The 19,705-nt window shown below is 45.9% G+C and overlaps 1 protein-coding gene across 4 annotated transcripts in view; it reads left to right on the plus strand.

Annotated features, from left to right (window-relative positions):
• Positions 1-19,705, plus strand: part of LOC114654202 (ADAMTS-like protein 1) — a 388,522-nt gene that overhangs the window by 190,658 nt on the left and 178,159 nt on the right. For all 4 annotated transcript variants that reach the window (XM_051929881.1, XM_051929878.1, XM_051929877.1 and 1 more), the window contains one exon: positions 6,624-6,751. In XM_051929881.1, coding sequence (XP_051785841.1) covers positions 6,624-6,751 — 128 coding nt within the window. The remainder of the gene's footprint in view (positions 1-6,623; positions 6,752-19,705) is intronic.

A 19,705-nucleotide genomic window follows, 5' to 3' on the forward strand; every position in this document is an offset into this window, starting at 1 on the left:
TATAAACCATTGAACCGAAGGAAGGTCCACTTTGAACGTTTGACTTTTGTGTTTTGTAAAGACAAGAAAGGTTAGAACTGTTTGTGTGTGTCATTAGTGGGTGTTTGTCTGTGATTGTCACTTAGGTGACCACTGCGTCACATTGTATGTGCAGAAAAGGAAGGAATTCCAAAGAGGTCACTTACTTTTTCTTGCCACTGCATTGACCTGAGGGTCCGTCCTTTTCTTAGGCAACCCTGAACTGGATCAATAGCTTATCACTGTATATAGTGCCTTTCACATTCATCTATCTAATGCTGCAATTTCTACTTTAGTTCAATAAACTGACTTTGTATGTATCTGTTTGTTTATAATATAGTGCCTTTCATTTCTATCTCCTTACTATAACTTGTCTATTCTGTTGATCTATGTGTCATTTATTTAGCACCTTTCATATCTCCATCTAGCTCTGTATTATACCGTGCCTTTTAAATGTATCTATTCATTAATTCTTTATTTCCTTTACTTTCTATCGATGGAGCTATCAATATTATATAGTGCCTTTCCTATAGCACAACTTTACTGTACTCATACACTTGACAATAATGTGTTCTATAAACCTGTTTATTTATTAAGTGCCTTTCATTTTTATACATTTTATAGATCATTTTCTGTGTCAATCCATGCTGTCTCTCTAAATTATATAGCGGCTTTCCTATGAGTCTCAATATTAAATAATGCCATTCATATCTATCTATCTATCTCTTGCCTTTCATACATACATATATATATATATATATATATATATATATATATATATATATATATATATATATATATACATATATATAGTGACTGATAGGGGCGCTCTCGCTCTCCCTTGAACCCTCAGACACCACGTCAGACACCAGATAAAAGTCCAAATAATTATTATTTATTATAATAATAGTGTGCACCAAGCACCACCACTCCACAATACTCCAATACAAATCCATAATCAATAATCAATCCTCCACTCTCCCAGATGCATCGTCACCCTTCCACCCAGCTCAGCTCGTCCGTCTGGGATTTCCCAGAGTCCTTTATAGTCCTTGACCCAGAAGTGCTTCTGAACCCTCAGTCCATGTGACTTCCTAGCACCTCCGGGTCAGATCAAAAACTCTTCTTTTTCATCCCGGAAGCACATCATTTCTTCTGTCCATGTGACTGGGGCGTACTTCCGGGGTGTAGGAAAAACAGTCCTTACCCTCCCCAGGGTATCCAGCAGGGCTGTGAATTAAAAGTCCACTGTCCATAATTCCCTGCTGGCATTCAGGTTACTTCCACGCTACAGGAAGGGCTCCACCTGGCGGCCTGGGGGTATTGGCTGGGATGAATGGCCCAGCCAAATCCCATTTTTATATATATATATATATATATATATATATATATATATATATATATATATATATATAATTATATAATATGGTTTTGCTATCGGGCAAGAATGTAGCTGTGATCTCTTTGCCATTAATGTAAAAAGTTGGCTGGATGAGAGAGCGCCCCCTGCATGGGAAGAAAAGCGCGTGACCGTGATATCTCTGGCAATCAGCAGCTACCCTCTTAAACACATAGAGCTCTGATGTCTCTCTCAAAAACGTTAAACGTTACTCCTTAACAATCTGTAGATGACAATGTCTGTTGAACAAACAGGCAGGGCCGGATTTTCCTATAGGCTAACTAGGCTTCAGCCTAGGGCCTCAAGATCAAGAGGGGCCTACATTCAAATTGTTAGCAAAATTAAAATTACACTATTCTAAAAACAGTGAACACTAAAACACTGAACCGAAAATAAGGAGAAATTCTACGCATATGACTAATAAACAAACATAAAAATGTATTGGTTAAGATCAACGCATATTACGTATTTTATTATCTCTCATGTAATTTACAAACTTAAAAATGGAAGGTGAAAGGGCCTCATAAGTGGAATAGCCTAGGGCCTCTTTTCATATAAATCCGGCCCTGCAAACAGGTATCGCTAGCTAAGCGGAGGCATGTTGCGCTCCAACACGTGGCGAGAGGGTTGAGCGACTCGAACGGGGCCTGGCAAGTGAGTGAGGAGGGCTCCCTACTCCTGAGATCCCGTCTTCCCCTCCCCTTGGCCCGCTGCGTGTTTCTCGGATTCGCACAAATAAATCATATTATATATATATAGATATATATATATGGAAGAGAAGGTCCGTGATACGGTTTGCATATTTGCAGCTGGAGATCCATGAAGGGAGAAAAAAGAATCACGTATCATAAAATAGTTTTATTCCTGAGCTTTCAACCCCTATCAGGGGTCTTCATCAGAGGATAATGCTTAGACTTACAAGAATCAAAGGCAATATATAGCAACACATTCAGTATGGGGGGGGGTGGGGGGTGGAGGTGACTAAGTCAGTATGATCGGGGGGGGGTGGGGGGGTTTGTATAGTTTATTTATTGTGTACATGTCCTTCTTAAGTTGGCATATGCTGGGTTTATGTCCAAGTGTCTGTTGAAGGCGTTTTCATCTGATAGCCAAGACTCGGCCAACTCTCTGGCACTTTTAGTGCTGGCCTTAAATTTTACTTTCACGTTGTCCCAGTTGAATGTGTGTCCTGTCGATTTAGTATGTGCATATATCAAAGAGAGTGCGTCCTTTCTTCTGACGGCGTTGCGATGTTCCTGTACACGTGTTGAAATTTTTTTTGACGTTTGTCCTATGTATACAGCTGAGCAAGAATTGCATGGAATACTATAAACTGCGTTTCGTGTTTCGACTGTCGATTTCTTGTTTTTAGCATTAAACAGGACCATGCGCAGATTGTTGGTGGGTTTATGTGCTATTCTGATGCCCCACTTGGTCATGGTGCGTGCCGTGCCTTCTGACACATTATGGTGGTATGGGAGTGAATGCCAGGTGGGGTGGGGGTTCTGATTTACGTCGATTGTATGCTGATTCCTTTGGCGTCTGCTGTTGTGGACTCCGATTAATGAATGATTTTGAGTATCCGTTCGAGGTGAAACGGTGGAAGAGATAGCGTCTCTCATTAATTTTTGTTTCCTTGGTATTACAATGCGTGTGGACTCGTTTAAATAGGGTTTTCACGCAGCTCCGTTTATGAGATATCGGGTGGTTGCTGGCGTAGTGTAGGATCTTGTCTGTGTAGCATTGTTTGCGGTAAACACTTGTGGTCAGGGTGGCGTCACTATTTCTTTTGATGTAAATGTCCAGGAAGTTGATGTGTCGATTGTTTTCTTTTTCCATTGTGAACTGGATTGCAGGGAATATTGTGTTAATATGATTGAAGAATTCACTCAGCTGGCTCTTTCTTAATATGACGAATGTGTCGTCTACATAGCGTATCCAAATTTTGGGTGTAATCTGGGATAAAGCATGTTTTCAAATCGTTGCATTACCAGTTCAGCTAGGAGTCCAGATAACGGTGATCCCATCGGCATGCCTTCTTTCTGTGTGTAATACTTGCCGTTGAAATGAAAGTGAGTTTTTTGGCAAAGTGATATTAGGTGCATTATGTCTTTGATGGACAGTTTGGTTCTTGTCTCTATGGTGGGGTCACTATCCAGTTTCGTGTCGTCGGACTTGCGGCCACATGTCTTGGACACTCGGGTGAAGAGAGGGGCGGAGCTGTCAACTGATCACCACCTGGTGGTGAGTTGGCTTCGATTGTGGGGGAGGCCATGGAGAACGACTTTCGGACGGCTTCGAGGAGATTCTGGTCCACCGTCCGGCGTCTCAGGAGAGGGAAGCAGTGTCAACACTGTATATGGTGGGGATGGTGCGCTGCTGACCTCGACTCGGGACGTTGTGGGTCGGTGGGGGGAATACTTCGAAGACCTCCTCAATCCCATTAACATGCCTTCCAATGACGAAGCAGAGCCTGGGGACTCAGAGGTGGGCTCCCCCATCTCTGGGACTGAGGTCACCGAGGTGGTCAAAAAACTCCTTGGTGGCAGGGCCCCGGGGGTGGATGAGATACGCCCGGAGTTCCTCAAGGCTCTGGATGTTGTAGGACTGTCTTGGTTGACACACCTCTGCAACATCGCATGGACATCGGGGACAGTGCCTCTGGATTGGCAGACCGGGGTGGTGGTCCCCCTCTTTAAGAAGGGGGACCGGAGGGTGTGTTCCAACTACAGAGGGATCACACTCCTCAGCCTCCCTGGAAAAGTCTATTCTGGGGTTCTGGAGAGGAGGGCCCGTCAGATAGTCGAACCTCAGATTCAGGAGGAACAGTGTGGTTTTCGTCCTGGTCGTGGAACAGTGGACCAGCTCTACACCCTTAGCAGGGTCCTGGAGGGTGCATGGGAGTTCGCCCAACCAGTCTGCATGTGTTTTGTGGACTTGGAAAAGGCATTCGACCGTGTCCCTCGGGGAATCCTGTGGGGGGTGCTCCAGGAGTATGGGGTACCGGACCCCCTGATAAGGGCGGTTCGGTCCCTGTACAACCGGTGTCAGAGCTTGGTCCGCATTGCCGGCAGTAAGTTGAACCCGTTTCCAGTGAGAGTTGGACTCCGCCAGGGCTGCCCTTTGTCACCGATTCTGTTCATAACTTTTATGGACAGAATTTCTAGGCGCAGCCAGGGCGTTGAGGGGGTCCGGTTTGGTGGACTCAGGATTGGGTCACTGCTTTTTGCAGATGATGTTGTCCTGTTTGCTTCAGCACACCGTGATCTTCAGCTCTCTCTGGATCGGTTCGCAGCTGAGTGTGAAGTGGCTGAGATGGGAATCAGCACCTCCAAATCCGAGACCATGGTCCTCAGCCGGAAAAGGGTGGAGTGCCCTCTCAGGGTTGGGAGCGAGATCCTGCCTCAAGTGGAGGAGTTCAAGTATCTCGGGGTCTTGTTCACGAGTGAGGGAAGAATGGAGCGTGAGATCGACAGGCGGATCGGTGCGGCATCAACAGTGATGAGGGCTCTGCATCGGTCTGTCGTGGTGAAAAAGGAGCTGAGCCATAAGGCAAAGCTCTCAATTTACCGGTCGATCTATGTTCCTACCCTCACCTATGGTCATGAGCTATGGGTAGTGACTGAAAGAACGAGATCGTGAATACAAGCGGCTGAAATGAATTTCCTCCGCAGGGTGTCTGGGCTCTCCCTTAAAGATAGGGTGAGAAGCTCAGAGTAGAGCCGCTGCTCCTCCGCATCGAGAGCAGACGGATGAGGTGGCTCGGGCATCTGATCAGGATGCCTCCTGGACGCCTCCCTGGTGAGGTGTTCTGGGCACGTCTAACCGGGAGGAGGCCCCGGGGAAGACCCAGGACATGCTGGAGGGACTATGTCTCTCGACTGGCCTGGGAACACCTCGGGATTCTCCCGGAAGAGCTAGAAGAAGTGGCCGGAGAGAGGGAAGTCTGGGCATCTCTGCTCAAGCTGCTGCCCCCGCGACCCGACCTCGGATAAGCGGAAGAGAATGGATGGATGGATGGACGGATGGTCTGCAGAAGAGAAAGAAAGAAAGAGAGTTAGTACACACTGCCACCTCCTGGTTTGGTATGATATTACCATCTTTTGAACCCGCTGGTTGCCTGTGTCTCGCATGTGTGTGACAATACTGTGTGTATATATATGTGTATATGTATATGTGTGTATATATATATTGTGAGATATGGCCGGCTATTTATCCCGACCAATACCCCCAGGCCACCAGATGGAGCCCTCCTTGCAGCATGGAGCTACCTCAAATGCCAGCAGGGAATTATGGACAGTGGACTTTTAATGCACAGCCCTGCTGGATTCCACGGGGGCCGCCAGGAGTCGCTGCAGGGAGGCCCAGGGATTGTTATTTGCACCCGGAAGTGTCCCATGTCACATGGACAGAGAAGGCGAAACACTTCTGGGTCAAGGACTATAAAAGGATTGTGGGAAATCCCAGACGTTGAGCTGAGTTGGGTGGAAGGTTGGCAATGCGTCTGGGAGTGGAGGATTGTTTATTGATTATTGTATTGATTTATTATGAGTATTATGGAGTGTAGGTGCTTTGTGCACTTTATTAGTGTCCAAATAAATAATTATTGGACTTTTACCGGGTGTCTGAAGAGTGGTCAGAGGGTTCAAGGGGTCGAGAGGACCACAAACTGTCACAATATATATATATATATATATATATATATATATATATATATATATATATATATAATATAGAGAGAGAGAGAGACCCTTTGCTTTGTATCTTATTTGTTTTCCTTCAGTTCTCTCTAACATTCCCATTCATGTATTTATTCATTCCTTCCTTTTTCCACTCACTTATTCCAGTACCAGTTTTCTAGCTGGACTCTCTGTTGATAGAATTGGAGTGTCTTATGCATGGGAAAGGCACTATATAAATAAAATGTATTATTATTATTATTATGTAGTTTTTGCTGCATGAACACGGGTTCAAACCACATGTCTTAGTGAATACGCCTCTTGGTCGCTCTGATTGGGGGGAGGTGGGGGGCCCTGTGCCCTGTTGGTGGGTATGCTGCCACTGTGACTCTGGTTTTGCATTTCATTATGAATGAATGGAGTGCCCTGCTAATGTTTTTGTCTTAAATGCTCCAGAGCCCCTGACCTGGTTGTCTGTGCCCGCGACTGCCTCCAGTACTCATATGTGGTGCTCTGCTTTCTTGTAGAGTTCACGGACGGCGCGCTCCGAAGAGGACCGGGACAGCCTGTGGGACGCCTGGGGGCCGTGGAGTGACTGTTCACGTACATGTGGGGGCGGAGCCTCGTATTCACTGCGTCGATGCCTGAACAGCAGGTGAGTGGCGGGTGCCAGGATTGCAGGACTTGTTCCCTGTCGGTGCCCTTTCTCCTTAGAGGACATTAAACTGGACTGGCCAGTTGAAGACCCGAGGGTGAGCAGCTCCATCATAAACGTTCTTCGGCCAGTGGTGCTGCCTTCTCAGTCGCCAGGTTGTTGTCCTCAATTCATGCCAGTCTGTATCTCAAACTGGCACACACCCTTCCTTGCTGAAGTTTTCAGCCTGAGGACGGCAGGTGCAAATCTTTTTCTTACAGATTTCAGCAGCCCCCCCACCCCAGGTTTCCAGTTTGTTGCTCTCACACTGCAGTGAGTTTCATGTTAGATGCAGTCATCCCAACTTCCTAAAGCAATTATGAGCAAATCTAGTCTTGTTTTGGGAGTCGTGTCATATTGCACCGCACTGAGGGTCTCACGAAAAACAGCGTCACTTAGCACTCACCATTGCTGAAAGTCAGTGAGTTCCCACACCAAAGCCCCAAATGGTTCCTATTAAGGACCTGAGCCTGCGTGCAATCGGCTTTACAGCCTGCCAGATTTCCTTCCGACGTGCTGACAGTGTGACCTCCCCCTCGGGATCTGCTAGAAATGCTCAAGACACATTAGGGGTCACGTTGAATGACCTCAGAAGTGCCACCAAAGAACAAGACCGTGTTCTCACACAAGCGGCTCCCCTTGCCTTCGCCCACCTCTCTGTTCTCTGGGCCTGCGACTGAGGACCCTCTTCATGTGTCTCGTGGGCTCCACCACGTGTCCCGCTGCTGTGTGGTGATGTCCATCATGGGGATCCCTAACGTCTAACCACATGTCTGTTTACAGTGGGCTGTGGGACCCAGTGGTCTCATGTGGGACCCTGAGGAGCTCATGTAATGCTCTGGTAATAAATGCCGTGTTTGTAAGTCACCCTGAAGGAAGGAGTCCACTGAATTAACAATCAGAACATTAGGAGAAAATGAAGGGGCAACATGAACGTTCACTGGTCAGGCTGATCATGGAGCTAAACCTCTGAGGAGCAGCGTGCGCACACCTGGGCTCTGTGACAGGGTCACTCACACTAGGGGGACACGCAGGGCACTCTGAGAAAGGCACCTCAATATGAGCAAAGCACCTTTGTTTTATATAGCGCCTTTCTTTTCATCTGAAAGTGCTTTAGAAAGTTCATTACACCTTCCATGCAGCTCTAAGTTATAACACAGGCTGGTGACCTGCACTTGGCCACACAGTGCGCCTATGGAGGGGTCAGAATTTGTGTCATTGGAATCTGTGGACTGTAGAGGGCGCCAGAGAGCAGAGCACAAATACAAAGCAATGACAGAGGAGTAACACTAGGGGGCTTCTGTAGATTCTTACTTTCATTATACGGACAAATAAAGGAGTCTATCTATCTATCTATCTATCTATCTATCTATCTATCTATCTATCTATCTATCTATCTATCTATCTATCTATCTATCTATCTATCTATCTATCATCTATTATATAGTTCCTTTCACATCCATCTATCTATCTATCTATCTATCTATCTATCTATCTATCTATCTATCTATCTATCTATCTATCTATCTATCTATCTATCTATCTATCTATCATCTATTATATAGTTCCTTTCACATCTATCTATCTATCTATCTATCTATCTATCTATCTATCTATCTATCTATCTATCTATCTATCTATCTATCTATCTATCTATCTATCTATCTATCTATCTATCTATCTATTATATAGTGCCTTTATTGTCTATCTGTTTATTATATAGTGCCTTTCACATCTATCTATCTATCTATCTATCTATCTATCTATCTATCTATCTATCTATCTATCTATCTATCTATCTATCTATCTATCTATCTATCTATTATATAGTGCCTTTATTGTCTATCTGTTTATTATATAGTGCCTTTCACATCTATCTATCTATCTATCTATCTATCTATCTATCTATCTATCTATCTATCTATCTATCTATCTATCTATCTATCTATCTATCTATCTATCTATCTATCTATCTATCTATCTCTTTCATGTCCTCCCACTTGACTCAAACTCAAGTGCCATCGCAGACCCAGAGATTTCAAACCCGTGCAGGTCTCTAGGTGTAGGTGAGCCGGTGCCCGCGTGATGTGAAGTCACTTATTAGACGCCCCACACCCCCCCACCCAAGTCAGCGTTTCAAAGATGAAAGACGTCGGAGGCAGCGCAGGATTAGGGATTTGGGAAGTTTTATTTCCTGTAGGGCTTGATGTGACATCTGGCACACTGAGACTCGCTCGTATCATTTTCATTGCCGGGTGTTTAAGGGTAACTGGATAGCCTTTTCGTGGCATAAAACAAAAGAGGCGAAATGGCGGCGTCTTACGTTACACGGTGAGCACACAAATGCTTGACTCTCATTCCCCTGGAGCCACGGATCGCCTGACAGTGAGCTCGTATCTCTCAGGGGCGACTCCCTCTGAGCTGAGTCAGCGACCGCCAAGTGACAGTCAGTGTCTTGGTGGGTGATGTTTTGTGAGATCAAAGTCAGGTCGAGTTATTCTGTACGTCTCGTCTGCATGCAGCAGTATAAGGGGACTTAACGCCTTGATGTGTGGAGTACAAGTCACAGGAGGTTCTGCTCAAACTTTATAACACACTGGTGAGGCCTCATCTGGAGTCCTGGGTGCAGTTTTGCTCTCCATAAAGACTTAACAGCACAAGAGAAAGTCCAGAGAAGAGCGACTAGACTGATTCCAGGGCTACAGGGGATGAGTTATGAGGAAAGATTAAAAGAGCTGAGCGTTAAGGAGATGAAGATGAAGAGGTGACCTGACTGAAGTGTTTCAAATCATAAAGAGGATTAGTCCAGTGGATTGAGACTGTTATTTTAAAATGAGTTCATCAAGAACACGGGGACACAGTAGGACACTTATTAAAGGTAAATTTTGCACAAACATGAGGAGGTGACCAAGCCATGTGGTGGGCAGTAGGAGTTTAGGGACCCCCAAAACTCGACTTGATTGTTGTCAGAAAGGTCCGTCTCAGTCACAGGTCACGGACCCTCCAACAGTGTAATGAGCCAAAACACCCCCGAGTGGCTAAGAACGCTAATCAGACTATTGTGATGTGGCCTTCTGTGAGCCCTGAGTTAAATTCTATCAAACATCTCCAGAAAGAACTGAAACACGCAGTCTGGTGTAGGAGGACACGAGGCACAGATGAAGGGTCCGGGGCACCCTAAGGCAAACCCTGTATGATGAAGAGATGATCTGCCGGCAAGATGGCCTCGGCCCCCTCTAATAGGATTTGTGGGAGGTGGTCTAACCCCGGAAGTGACGTCCGAGTGCGAGCATGGTTGATCTTCCTTTCTGCAGAGGAAGATTGAGAAGAGAGAGCATTTTTAACCAGTGCCCCCCGTGTCTAGGTAGTACATCACTCTTACCTAAGCCCTTAGGTTGCTCCCCAAGCACACGTGTGTGACACTGGATCAAGACCCCCCTTCAAAGGGGACATAGCTGGAGCATTTTGCTCTGGACGAGTGAACTGGATGGGTGCAGATGTCTCATGGAGACCTCTGGGAATCCCTCGTCTTCAGGGATTGCAAACTCTAAAGGTTGGGCAACCGAATATTATGTGAGGGGGGGTCCCGTCATTTTGTGTCCATTGTCGATTCAGAACTCTAAAGCAAAGTCGGATTTTTGTTAAACACAGAATCGACAATGATGGGTGCTAATGGCTTTGGTCAGTTTCAAGTTATTTGAGAGACAATTGTGGGGTCTTCTGTTTTCGGTGGGGTGGGGGGTACCCACACATTTGTCCACATCTGTATTTTCTCTTTTTTTTTGTCTTTTGAATTTGGAGACGTGGGTAGTGCTGCTGCCTCGCAGTTGGGTGACCTGGGGACCCGGGTTCACTTCCCAGGTCCTCCCTGCGTGGAGTTTGCATGTTCTCCCCGTGTCTGCGTGGGTTTCTTCCCACAGTCCAAAGGCATGCAGGTTAGGTGGATTGGCGATTCTAAATTGGCCCTAGTGTGTGCTTGGTGTGTTTGTGTGTGTCCTGTGGTGGGTTGGCACCCTGCCCGGGATTGGTTCCTGCCTTGTGCCCTGTGTTGGCTGGGATTGGCTTCAGCAGGCCCCCCGTGACCCTGTGTTCGGATTCAGCGGGTTGGAAAATGGATGGATGGATGGATAGAATTTGGAGATGTTGATGTTGTCATGATTGGTCGGGGTACCTCTGCTGTGGAAGGACTGGAGGAGCCAGTGTGGACAGAACACTACCACCCCCAAAACACTTGATGGTAGCCCCCCTTGGGTGGCAGTCGTACCTTGGACTCCCACAGGATTCCATGGGAGATGGAGTCCAATACAGCCCTGTTGGGATCCGGGTGCGCCACCAGGGGGCGCTGCTGCTGTTGTTCCTGGGCCCGTGTGGGCGGTGCTGCCAGAAATGGGGCAACGAGCACCTGGAGCACTTCTGGGGGTCTTGTATAAGGGACCAGTGGACAGTAGTCAGGAGTCGGGTGGAAGGTGGATGAAGCTTGCCGAGGAAGAGTGGAGGAGTCAAGAGAAGAGAAAGTATTATTGTATCATGTGCTTTTGTGTTTGTGGGAAACGGGGAAGGCGTTTCCCACGTGGTGAAGAAAAATGAAAGCATCTTTTGTTTGTATCAGTGTGCTTCTAGCGTCTGTCTGTGTCGGGTTGGATGGCTGGCACGCCCCCTAGAGTTGTTCCAATGTCACCCCAGGAATGAAGTTCATTGCCTCGGCCCGTCAGCGTTTTTTGTGGAGGGTCTGGAGCTTCTTGAAGTGTAGTAAGCAGTCGTCAAAGGGGCGAGAGCTGCGCTTTTATGAGGGTCTTTTTTTTTTTTTTCTTTTTGGCCTTGACAGGCAGTTTGGCTGCCAGCACTCAGATGTTCTTCGAGTTAAGTTCACTGCGCTGTCCCGGTGGACTAAATTGGGTAGCTGAGCTTCTGCGTCCTGCCAAGCATTGCAGCAGTGGAGTGACTGTGGGGTCACCAAATCATAAACAGCATCTTTATTATTACAATACAATTGTAGGTTATTGTTGTATTGGGTAACATGACTTATTGCGGTGGGTTGGCACCCTGCCCGGGATTGGTTCCTGCCTTGTGCCCTGTGTTGGCTGGGATTGGCTCCAGCAGAACCCGTGACCCTGTGTTCGGATTCAGCGGGTTGGAAAATGGATGGATGGATGGATGGAACATGACTTATTGTTTGTGTGAGCGCAGGCCGCAGAGCTCCATGAACAACGCTCAGGTAAAATACAAGCATCGATGATACTAAATACGGACGCGACATACGTGTAAATGCAGAATTGTTCACGTGCACAATTAACGAGAAAGAAAAGATTCAACGTCAATGAACACCAACAATACCCGTGGTCAGACACAAGTGCACGGGGGGGGCTTAACTAAAGAGAGCGATAAGCACTAACGCCCATTCTTTTTCCTTTGCAAGACCCCCAGTACCCTCACTGCAGCCTCCAGTCCCGACCTCCCTACCCTAAAATGACGCCCCTTCCTGCCCTTCCTCTATAAAACTGCAGTGATGACAGCATGTTGCCACATCCCCCCCTTCCCTCCAACATGACGAGCCACTCTCAGGACCCCAAAATAGGGGGGTGACCCCCTCAGCACCCCACTTGAGTGGACCACCGTAAGGGTTACATCCGGCCCAATGCAATTCAGTTGAGTTGTGGTCTCAGTCCGTTAAGGCTACTCGGGGTGTTGGTTTCCTCGCCTCATTCTTCAGGTAGACAAGATGGCCACACCAAACCTAAACCTTTTTCTGGGTTTTGTCCCCCTCTTACACTGTCCACTAATTCAATTTTGAACTACGGCCCGTTGATAACCGCAGTTATTCGCGTTGTAAAAAGAGAAAGTCACAAATAAAGGCCGAGTCCTCAACTGGCTGCCGACTCCCAAAACATTTCACGAAGTATGGACGGGAGCAGCCGCGCTGTCAAATGACTTTTAATAATTTTTTAATGAGTTTATTAAAAGTGAGTAACATTCCACATGTCACACACATGTGCTTGGCAGGCAGGCTAAGGGCTTTAATAGAAGGAAGGGGATTGATGAAGTGCGGCCCTCTTCCTCTTCCTCTCCTGTAGGTCACCTGAACAGAAACCCTGTCAAAAACGCCTTCCTAGCCACACCTCCTAGTGACCTCACTGCCGCCTTGGATGCCTCTTCCTTTGTGAATTTCCCATTGGGATTAATAAAGTATCTATCTATCTATCTATCTATCTATCTATCTATCTATCTATCTATCTATCTATCTATCTATCTATCTATCTATCTATCTATCTATCTATCTATCTATCTATCTATCTATCTATCTATCTATCTATCTATCTATCTATCTATCTATCTATCTATCTATCTATCTATCTATCTATCTTCCAGGGACATGCGGTCAGGGGAGGCAAGTGAGGCAGAGCCTCCCCGTCATCATGAAAAGTTAAACTAATAATAATAACATAAAAATATAAATACGTCCAATAAATGGGTTTTCTGTATGATTCTAATAATTGTGTTCATTTTTATAGTCAAAATTGCTGAATTGCCACATTTCCTGTTCAAATACAGGGGAGAAACGAGAGGTGCGGTTGCGTCGAGCCTCACCGCCCCTCGGACTGCGCTCTCCCTCACCTCACACATGGGGTTGATGCCTGCCATTGGAGGGTGCCTCTCTGTTTGTCACCAATATAAGGTGTGCAGACACGTTTATTATACACCCTGACTGTCCACAGTCTGCCTAATATCTTTAATGAATGTGTGTGACATATTTAGACACAAAAAACGCAGTGAAAAGGCACAAGGTGAGGCAGACAGTACCCTGCCGCCCTGCAGGGGGCGCATGCGGCTGCTCTGACTTTGGACTTGAATAAAACACAGTGGACCAACACCAGCAGATGACATGACTCCCCAAGTTATCACTGACTGTGGAAACTTCACACTGGACCTCAAGAAACTCTGGATTCTGTGCCTCTCCACTCTTCCTCCAGACTCTTGATTTCCAAAAGAAATGCAAAATTGACTTTCATCTGAAAAGAGGACTTTGGACCACTGAGCAACAGTCCAGTCCGTTTTCTCCTTTCGCCCAGGTAAGACAGTTGTAGGCCACGTCCGGAGTGGTTGAGTGGCGGAGTGGTGGCTCTGAGGCGAGGGATCTGCACTGGCAATTGGAAGGTTGCCGGTTCGAATCCCGTAAATGCCAATAGGGACTCTGCTCCGTTGGGCCCTTCAGCAAGGTCCTTAACCTGCAATTGCTGAGCGCTTTGAGTAGTGAGAAAAGCGCTATATAAATGCAAAGAATTATTAAGAATTATTATTATTATTATTATTATCTGTGTGTGGTGACTCCAGCCTCAGTCCACTCCTTGGGAATCTCCCCCAAATTCTTCACAATCCTTTCAAGAATCTATGAGGTATTGTCCAGAGAAAGATGAGAGACACCAGAGCCAGCAATGCAGATGAGCTGAAGCCTCCTGGGCTTCCATAACATCTCAGCAGTGCCACAGGCTGATCGCCTCCATGCCACGCCGTATTGATGCCATCATTCATGCCAAAGGAGCCCCAACCAGGTATTAAGTGCCTACATGGACAGACTTTTCAGTAGGCCAACATTTTTGCACTAAAAATCTTTTTTTTTTTTTAGTAGGGGGCTCCGCCACCTTTGCTTGCTTCGCTCGCCCACCACCAGGTTTGGTTAACTGGATATACAATTTAAAGAGATTGTTATTTTCACTTTGACTTTAAAACTTTAGTAAAAACAATATGTGGAATTAGCATTTCTTCAGGATCGCATTGAATTTTGATTCCGTGTTTGGACTTTTGTCGTGACAGCGCAACGTATAACTGGCTGTGAGTAAATATCGTTTTTCTCTCTAATAAATGAACTGACTTTCTCAAAAGTTTGTCCAAGCTCTTTCTTCTTCGCTTAATCATTGACGTGTCACCTAAAACGTATAGAATTATTGTGTCCTGTTAAAATTTATAAGAGCTGAGAGCGCAGGAAGTGAGTCTGACAAAAGCATTCACGTGACTAAGAGGTGAGAGGACCGCGGTCTTGTTGAAAATAGTTGTAAGTAGGGCGTGACTTGAAAGAATCTCATGTTAAAAGGTCTCCGTCTCACGGGACTTCACACCGCGCCAACGTTTTTGGAATCTTTAAATTCTCGCTGGCAACACGAATTAGTCGATCTACAAGTCTGCGACTTAAAGTTTAAAGCCGAACAATATCTACATCCATCTGTCACATCACCTATGTCCATATATTCGATTTCTTGTCGCTTTTACCTTTTCGTCAATATCGCATTGAATTTTGATAACGATTTTGGAATTCCATTGTGACAACGTAACGTATAACTGCCCGTGAGTGAATCTCGTTTCTTTCTCACTACATGAACTGTCTGACAATAACATTCACACAAATGAGAAATGATTGAAATGTGGGTGTGGCTGTAAATGTTGTAGATGTGGGCGGGGCTTTTCCAAATCTCTTTGCATAAAGTCTCGTCTCGCGGGATTTCACTTTCAGCACACAACAAATCTTTGAATTCTCGCGGATACGCCTCTTCATTGGGAAGAAACGCTACTTTTCCCTGATGGCAACACGAATAGACGATCTACAAGTTTAAATCTGAACAATAGATTCAATCTCTTTTTGCTGTTCCGTTATTTCACCAAGTAATAATTTCCGTTAGCGCTAATGTGATCTTTTTTGAGACTTTCGGATTTTCATACTTCCATTATCTCTAACCTGCTCTGCATGTGTACCGTGGCAACGTTTTTGAATTCTTTACGACGTTCTACTTTGTCATCTACTCTTATTTCCAGCACCGGGCCTAGTTAAATCTCTTGGCACAAAGACTCATCTTGCAGAACGTAAAAGTGTTTCTCTGAGAAAGTCACGTCTCGTCTCCTTCCAAGATCTTCTTTTATACAGTCATATGAAAAAGTTTTGGACCCCTCTTAATTCTTTGGATTTTTGTTTCTCATTGGCTGAGCGTTCAAAGTAGCAACTTCCTTTTAATATCTGACCTGCCTTATGGAGACAGTAGGATTTCAGCAGTGACATTAAGTTTATTGGATTAACAGAAAATATGCAATATGCATCATAACAAAATTAGACAGGTGCATAAATGTGGGCACCCAACAGAGATATGACATCAATACTTAGTTGAGCCTCCTTTTGTCCTCTAGACGCTGTCCTCCTATAGCCTCTGATGAGTGTCTGATTCTGGATGGAGGTATTTCTGACCATTCTTCATACAAAATCTCTCCAGTTCAGTTCAATTTGATGGACAGCCTGCTTCAAATCATCCCATAGATTTTTCGATGACATTCAAGTCAGGGGACTGTGACGGCCATTCCAGAACATTGAACTTCTCCCTCTGCATGAATGCCTTTGTAGATTTCCAACTGTGTTTTGGCTCATTGTCTTGTTGGAATATCCAACCCCTGCGTAACTTCAACTTTGTGACTGATGCTTGAACATCATCCAGAAGAATTTGTTGATATCTGGTTGAATTCATCCGACCCTCGACTTTAACAAGGGCCCCAGTCCCTGAACTGGCCACACAGCCACACAGCATGATGGGACCTCCACCAAATGTGACAGTAGGTAGCAGGTGTTTTTCTTGGAATGCGGTGTTCTTCTTCCGCCATGCAAAGCGCTTTTTGTTCTGACCAAATAACTCCATTTGTGTCTCATCAGTCCAAAGCACTTTGTTCCCAAATGAATCTGGCTTGTCTAAATGAGCATTGGCATACAACAAGCGACTCTGTTTGTGGTGTGAGTGCGGAAAGGGCTTCTTTCTCATCACCCTGCCATACAGATGTTTGAATTATAGAATGATGTACAGATACACCATCTGCAGCCAGATGTTCTTGCAGGTCTTTGGAGGTGATCTGTGTGTTGTCTGTCACCATTCTCACAATCCTGTTCATATGCCACTCCTGTATTTTTCTTGGCCTGCCAGACCTGCTGGGTTTAACAGCAACTGTGCCTGCGGCCTTCCATTTTCTGATTCCATTCCTTACAGTTGAAACTGACAGTTTAAACCTCTGAGATGGCTTTTTGTAGCCTTCCCCTAAACCAGGAGACTCAACAATCTTTGTTTTCAGATCTTTGGAGAGTTGCTTTGAGGATCCCATGCTGTCACTCTTCAGAGGAGAGTCAAAGGGAAGGAAGCACAACTTGTAATTGACCACCTTTAATATCATATAGACACCTGTCTATGAAGTTCAAGGGTCAACGAGCTCGTCCAACCAATCAGCATTGAGCAGTGACAGGCATTCAAATCAGCACAATGACAAGGGGACCCACATTTGTGCACAGCCAGTTTTTCACATTTGATTTAATTCATACAACTAAATACTGCGTCACTAAAAATCTTTGTTCGGAAAACACAGCAGTACTCAGATGTTCCTAGGAAATGAAAGACAGACCACTGATATCTTTAATGTTGAAAGGAGAGTCAAATATCATGCAGGCTGAGAGGGCTTCACAAACTTTTTCATATGACTGTATATTCGATCTCTTTTTGCTGTTCCGTTATTTCACCGAGTAATAATTTCCATTTATTTCTGCCTATGCAATCTTTACTATAATTTTTTGTGACTTTTCATACTTCCCTTATCTCTAACCTACTCTACATGTATATTGTGCCAATGTTCTACTTTGTCATCCACTCTTTGTCTTTTATTTCCGGCCCCCGGGCATGGTTACATCTCTTGGCACAACGTCTCGTCTCGCGGGACTTGAAAGTGTCTCTCTGAAAAAGTCACATCTCGTCTCCTTCCAAGATCTTCTTTTATAATAGAGACATTGGTCTTATGTAATATTCTAATTTTCTAAGATACTGAATTTTGAGTTTTCATTACCTGTAGGCCATAATCAGCAAAATGAAAATATAACAAAATATAGAAAAAAAATCCATCCATCTGTGGAGCCAATCCCAGCCAACACAAGGCACAAGGCAGGAACCAGTCCCGGGCAGGGTGCCAACCCACCGCAGGACACACACAAACACACCCACACACTTAAGTAGTTCTCTCATGAAAAGCGGACAGATAGTCAGGGACCTTCAACCCCGCTGCCTTTCACACGCAGGCTGGGCCAGCTCGTCCTGCCTGTCTTCCCGATGCTGTCCTGACGCCATCTCTTTGTCTTCTTCCATCCATCCATTTTCCAACCCGCTGAATCCGAACACAGGGTCACGGGGGTCTGCTGGAGCCAATCCCAGCCAACACAGGGCACAAGGCAGGAACCAATCCCGGGCAGGGTGCCAACCCACCGCAGGACACACACAAACACACCCACTAGGGCCAATTTAGAATTGCCAATCCACCTAACCAGCATGTCATTGGACTGTGGGTGGAAACCGGAGCCCCTGGAGGATACCCACACAGACACAGGGAGAACATGCAAACTCCACGCAGGGAGGACCCGGGAAGCGAACCCAGGTCCCCAGGTCTCCCAACTGCGAGGCAGCAGCGCTACCCACTGCACCACCGTGCCGCCCTTCTTTGTCTTCTTGCCCACCAAAAAAAAAAAATATCCAGGAAATCCCAACGTAAAAGCAAAACAGCACAGTTCGAGACCAGAGACACTCCACTGCCTCGTGAACTGTTTATGGAAGGCCCTCTAATGAATAGGATGGAGGGTGGTCCCTGGCAGTGATTGGCAGGTGGGCCCGCCCCTTCAGGCCCCACCCACAAAACATATGGGATGTAATAATAATATACAGAATAAACAAACAAAAAAACTTTAATGCAAATAAATGTTAACAAAATTAGACAAGCCACACAACTTTGAACCCCAGCCAGGGAAGAAGTGTTGACTGAAACAAGACCAGCGGTGTGGACAGAAATGGAGATCAACTAGTTAACTGAGATCCTTTTGGCTTCACCACGACTGAGTGCGTGTCGCTGCTCCGATCTGCCTGTCCATCTCTCGCTCCAAACGCCGTGGTCTGCAATGAGCGTTGCAGAACATGAACGGGGGTCTCATCACGGAGAGGTATCGATCAGGAAAGGCGAACCAAAGAGCACCCAATACTTTTAGATCTTGCGGCATGCAAAGGTTTGGGCCCCCATTGCTTAAACCGTCTGCTTCTGTGAAACGTTCGGTGAGCAGGAGATGAGCGGATCACCACAAGGCATCGCGTTCAACATTTTAACATTAGTGTGGTGTTTCTGTTTTGTACAATTGGACAGTGAAGAAAGGAAAAGTGCACCGTGCAAAAGTTTGGGCCCCCCAAGATAATATGAGGTCTCAGGTAAACTTCTCACAAGGTGGCCTCGTTCCTTCATTCACTCTTTAGGGGAGACAATGGCTTGTTCACAGTCATCGTTAGGAGACCCCCGGTGATGCCAATCGCAAAGCTGTATAAATTCTCGGGACTCCTCAGACTTTGTGCCAACAATCAGCAGCCATGGGCTCCTCTAAGCAGCCACCCAGCACCCAGAACTGAGGCTGACAAAGAATGAGAAGGCGACAAGAAGTCAGCAAAGTGTTTTCAGGTCGCCGTTTCCTCAGTTTGTAATGATATGAAGAAATGGCAGTTAACAGGAATGGAGCCGAGGAAGACCAGGAAAACGTTCTGAAAGAACCACTTGTTGAAGTGCTAGAAAAGCAAATAAAAGCCTCCATTTGACTGTAAAAGTCCTTCCGGAAGATTCCGCCAACTCTGGTTCTACAAATATGAACTTCACGGTAGAATCGGCAGAAGAAAACCTTTCCTGCGTCTGAGCCACGAAACTCAGTCTGCAAATGAACATCTGAACAAGCCCTGATGCATTCTGGGAAGAAGTCCTGTGGACAAAGGAAGACAAAACAGAACTTTCTGGCCACAATGTGCAAAGGTGTGTTTGGAGACAAAGAGGGGTTCCGAATTCCAGGTGATGCCAATTGCAAAGCTGTATAAATTCTTGGGACTCCTCAGA

The sequence above is a fragment of the Erpetoichthys calabaricus genome, chromosome 7 (genome assembly GCF_900747795.2).
Source record: "Erpetoichthys calabaricus chromosome 7, fErpCal1.3, whole genome shotgun sequence".
Lineage (NCBI taxonomy): Eukaryota > Metazoa > Chordata > Cladistia > Polypteriformes > Polypteridae > Erpetoichthys > Erpetoichthys calabaricus.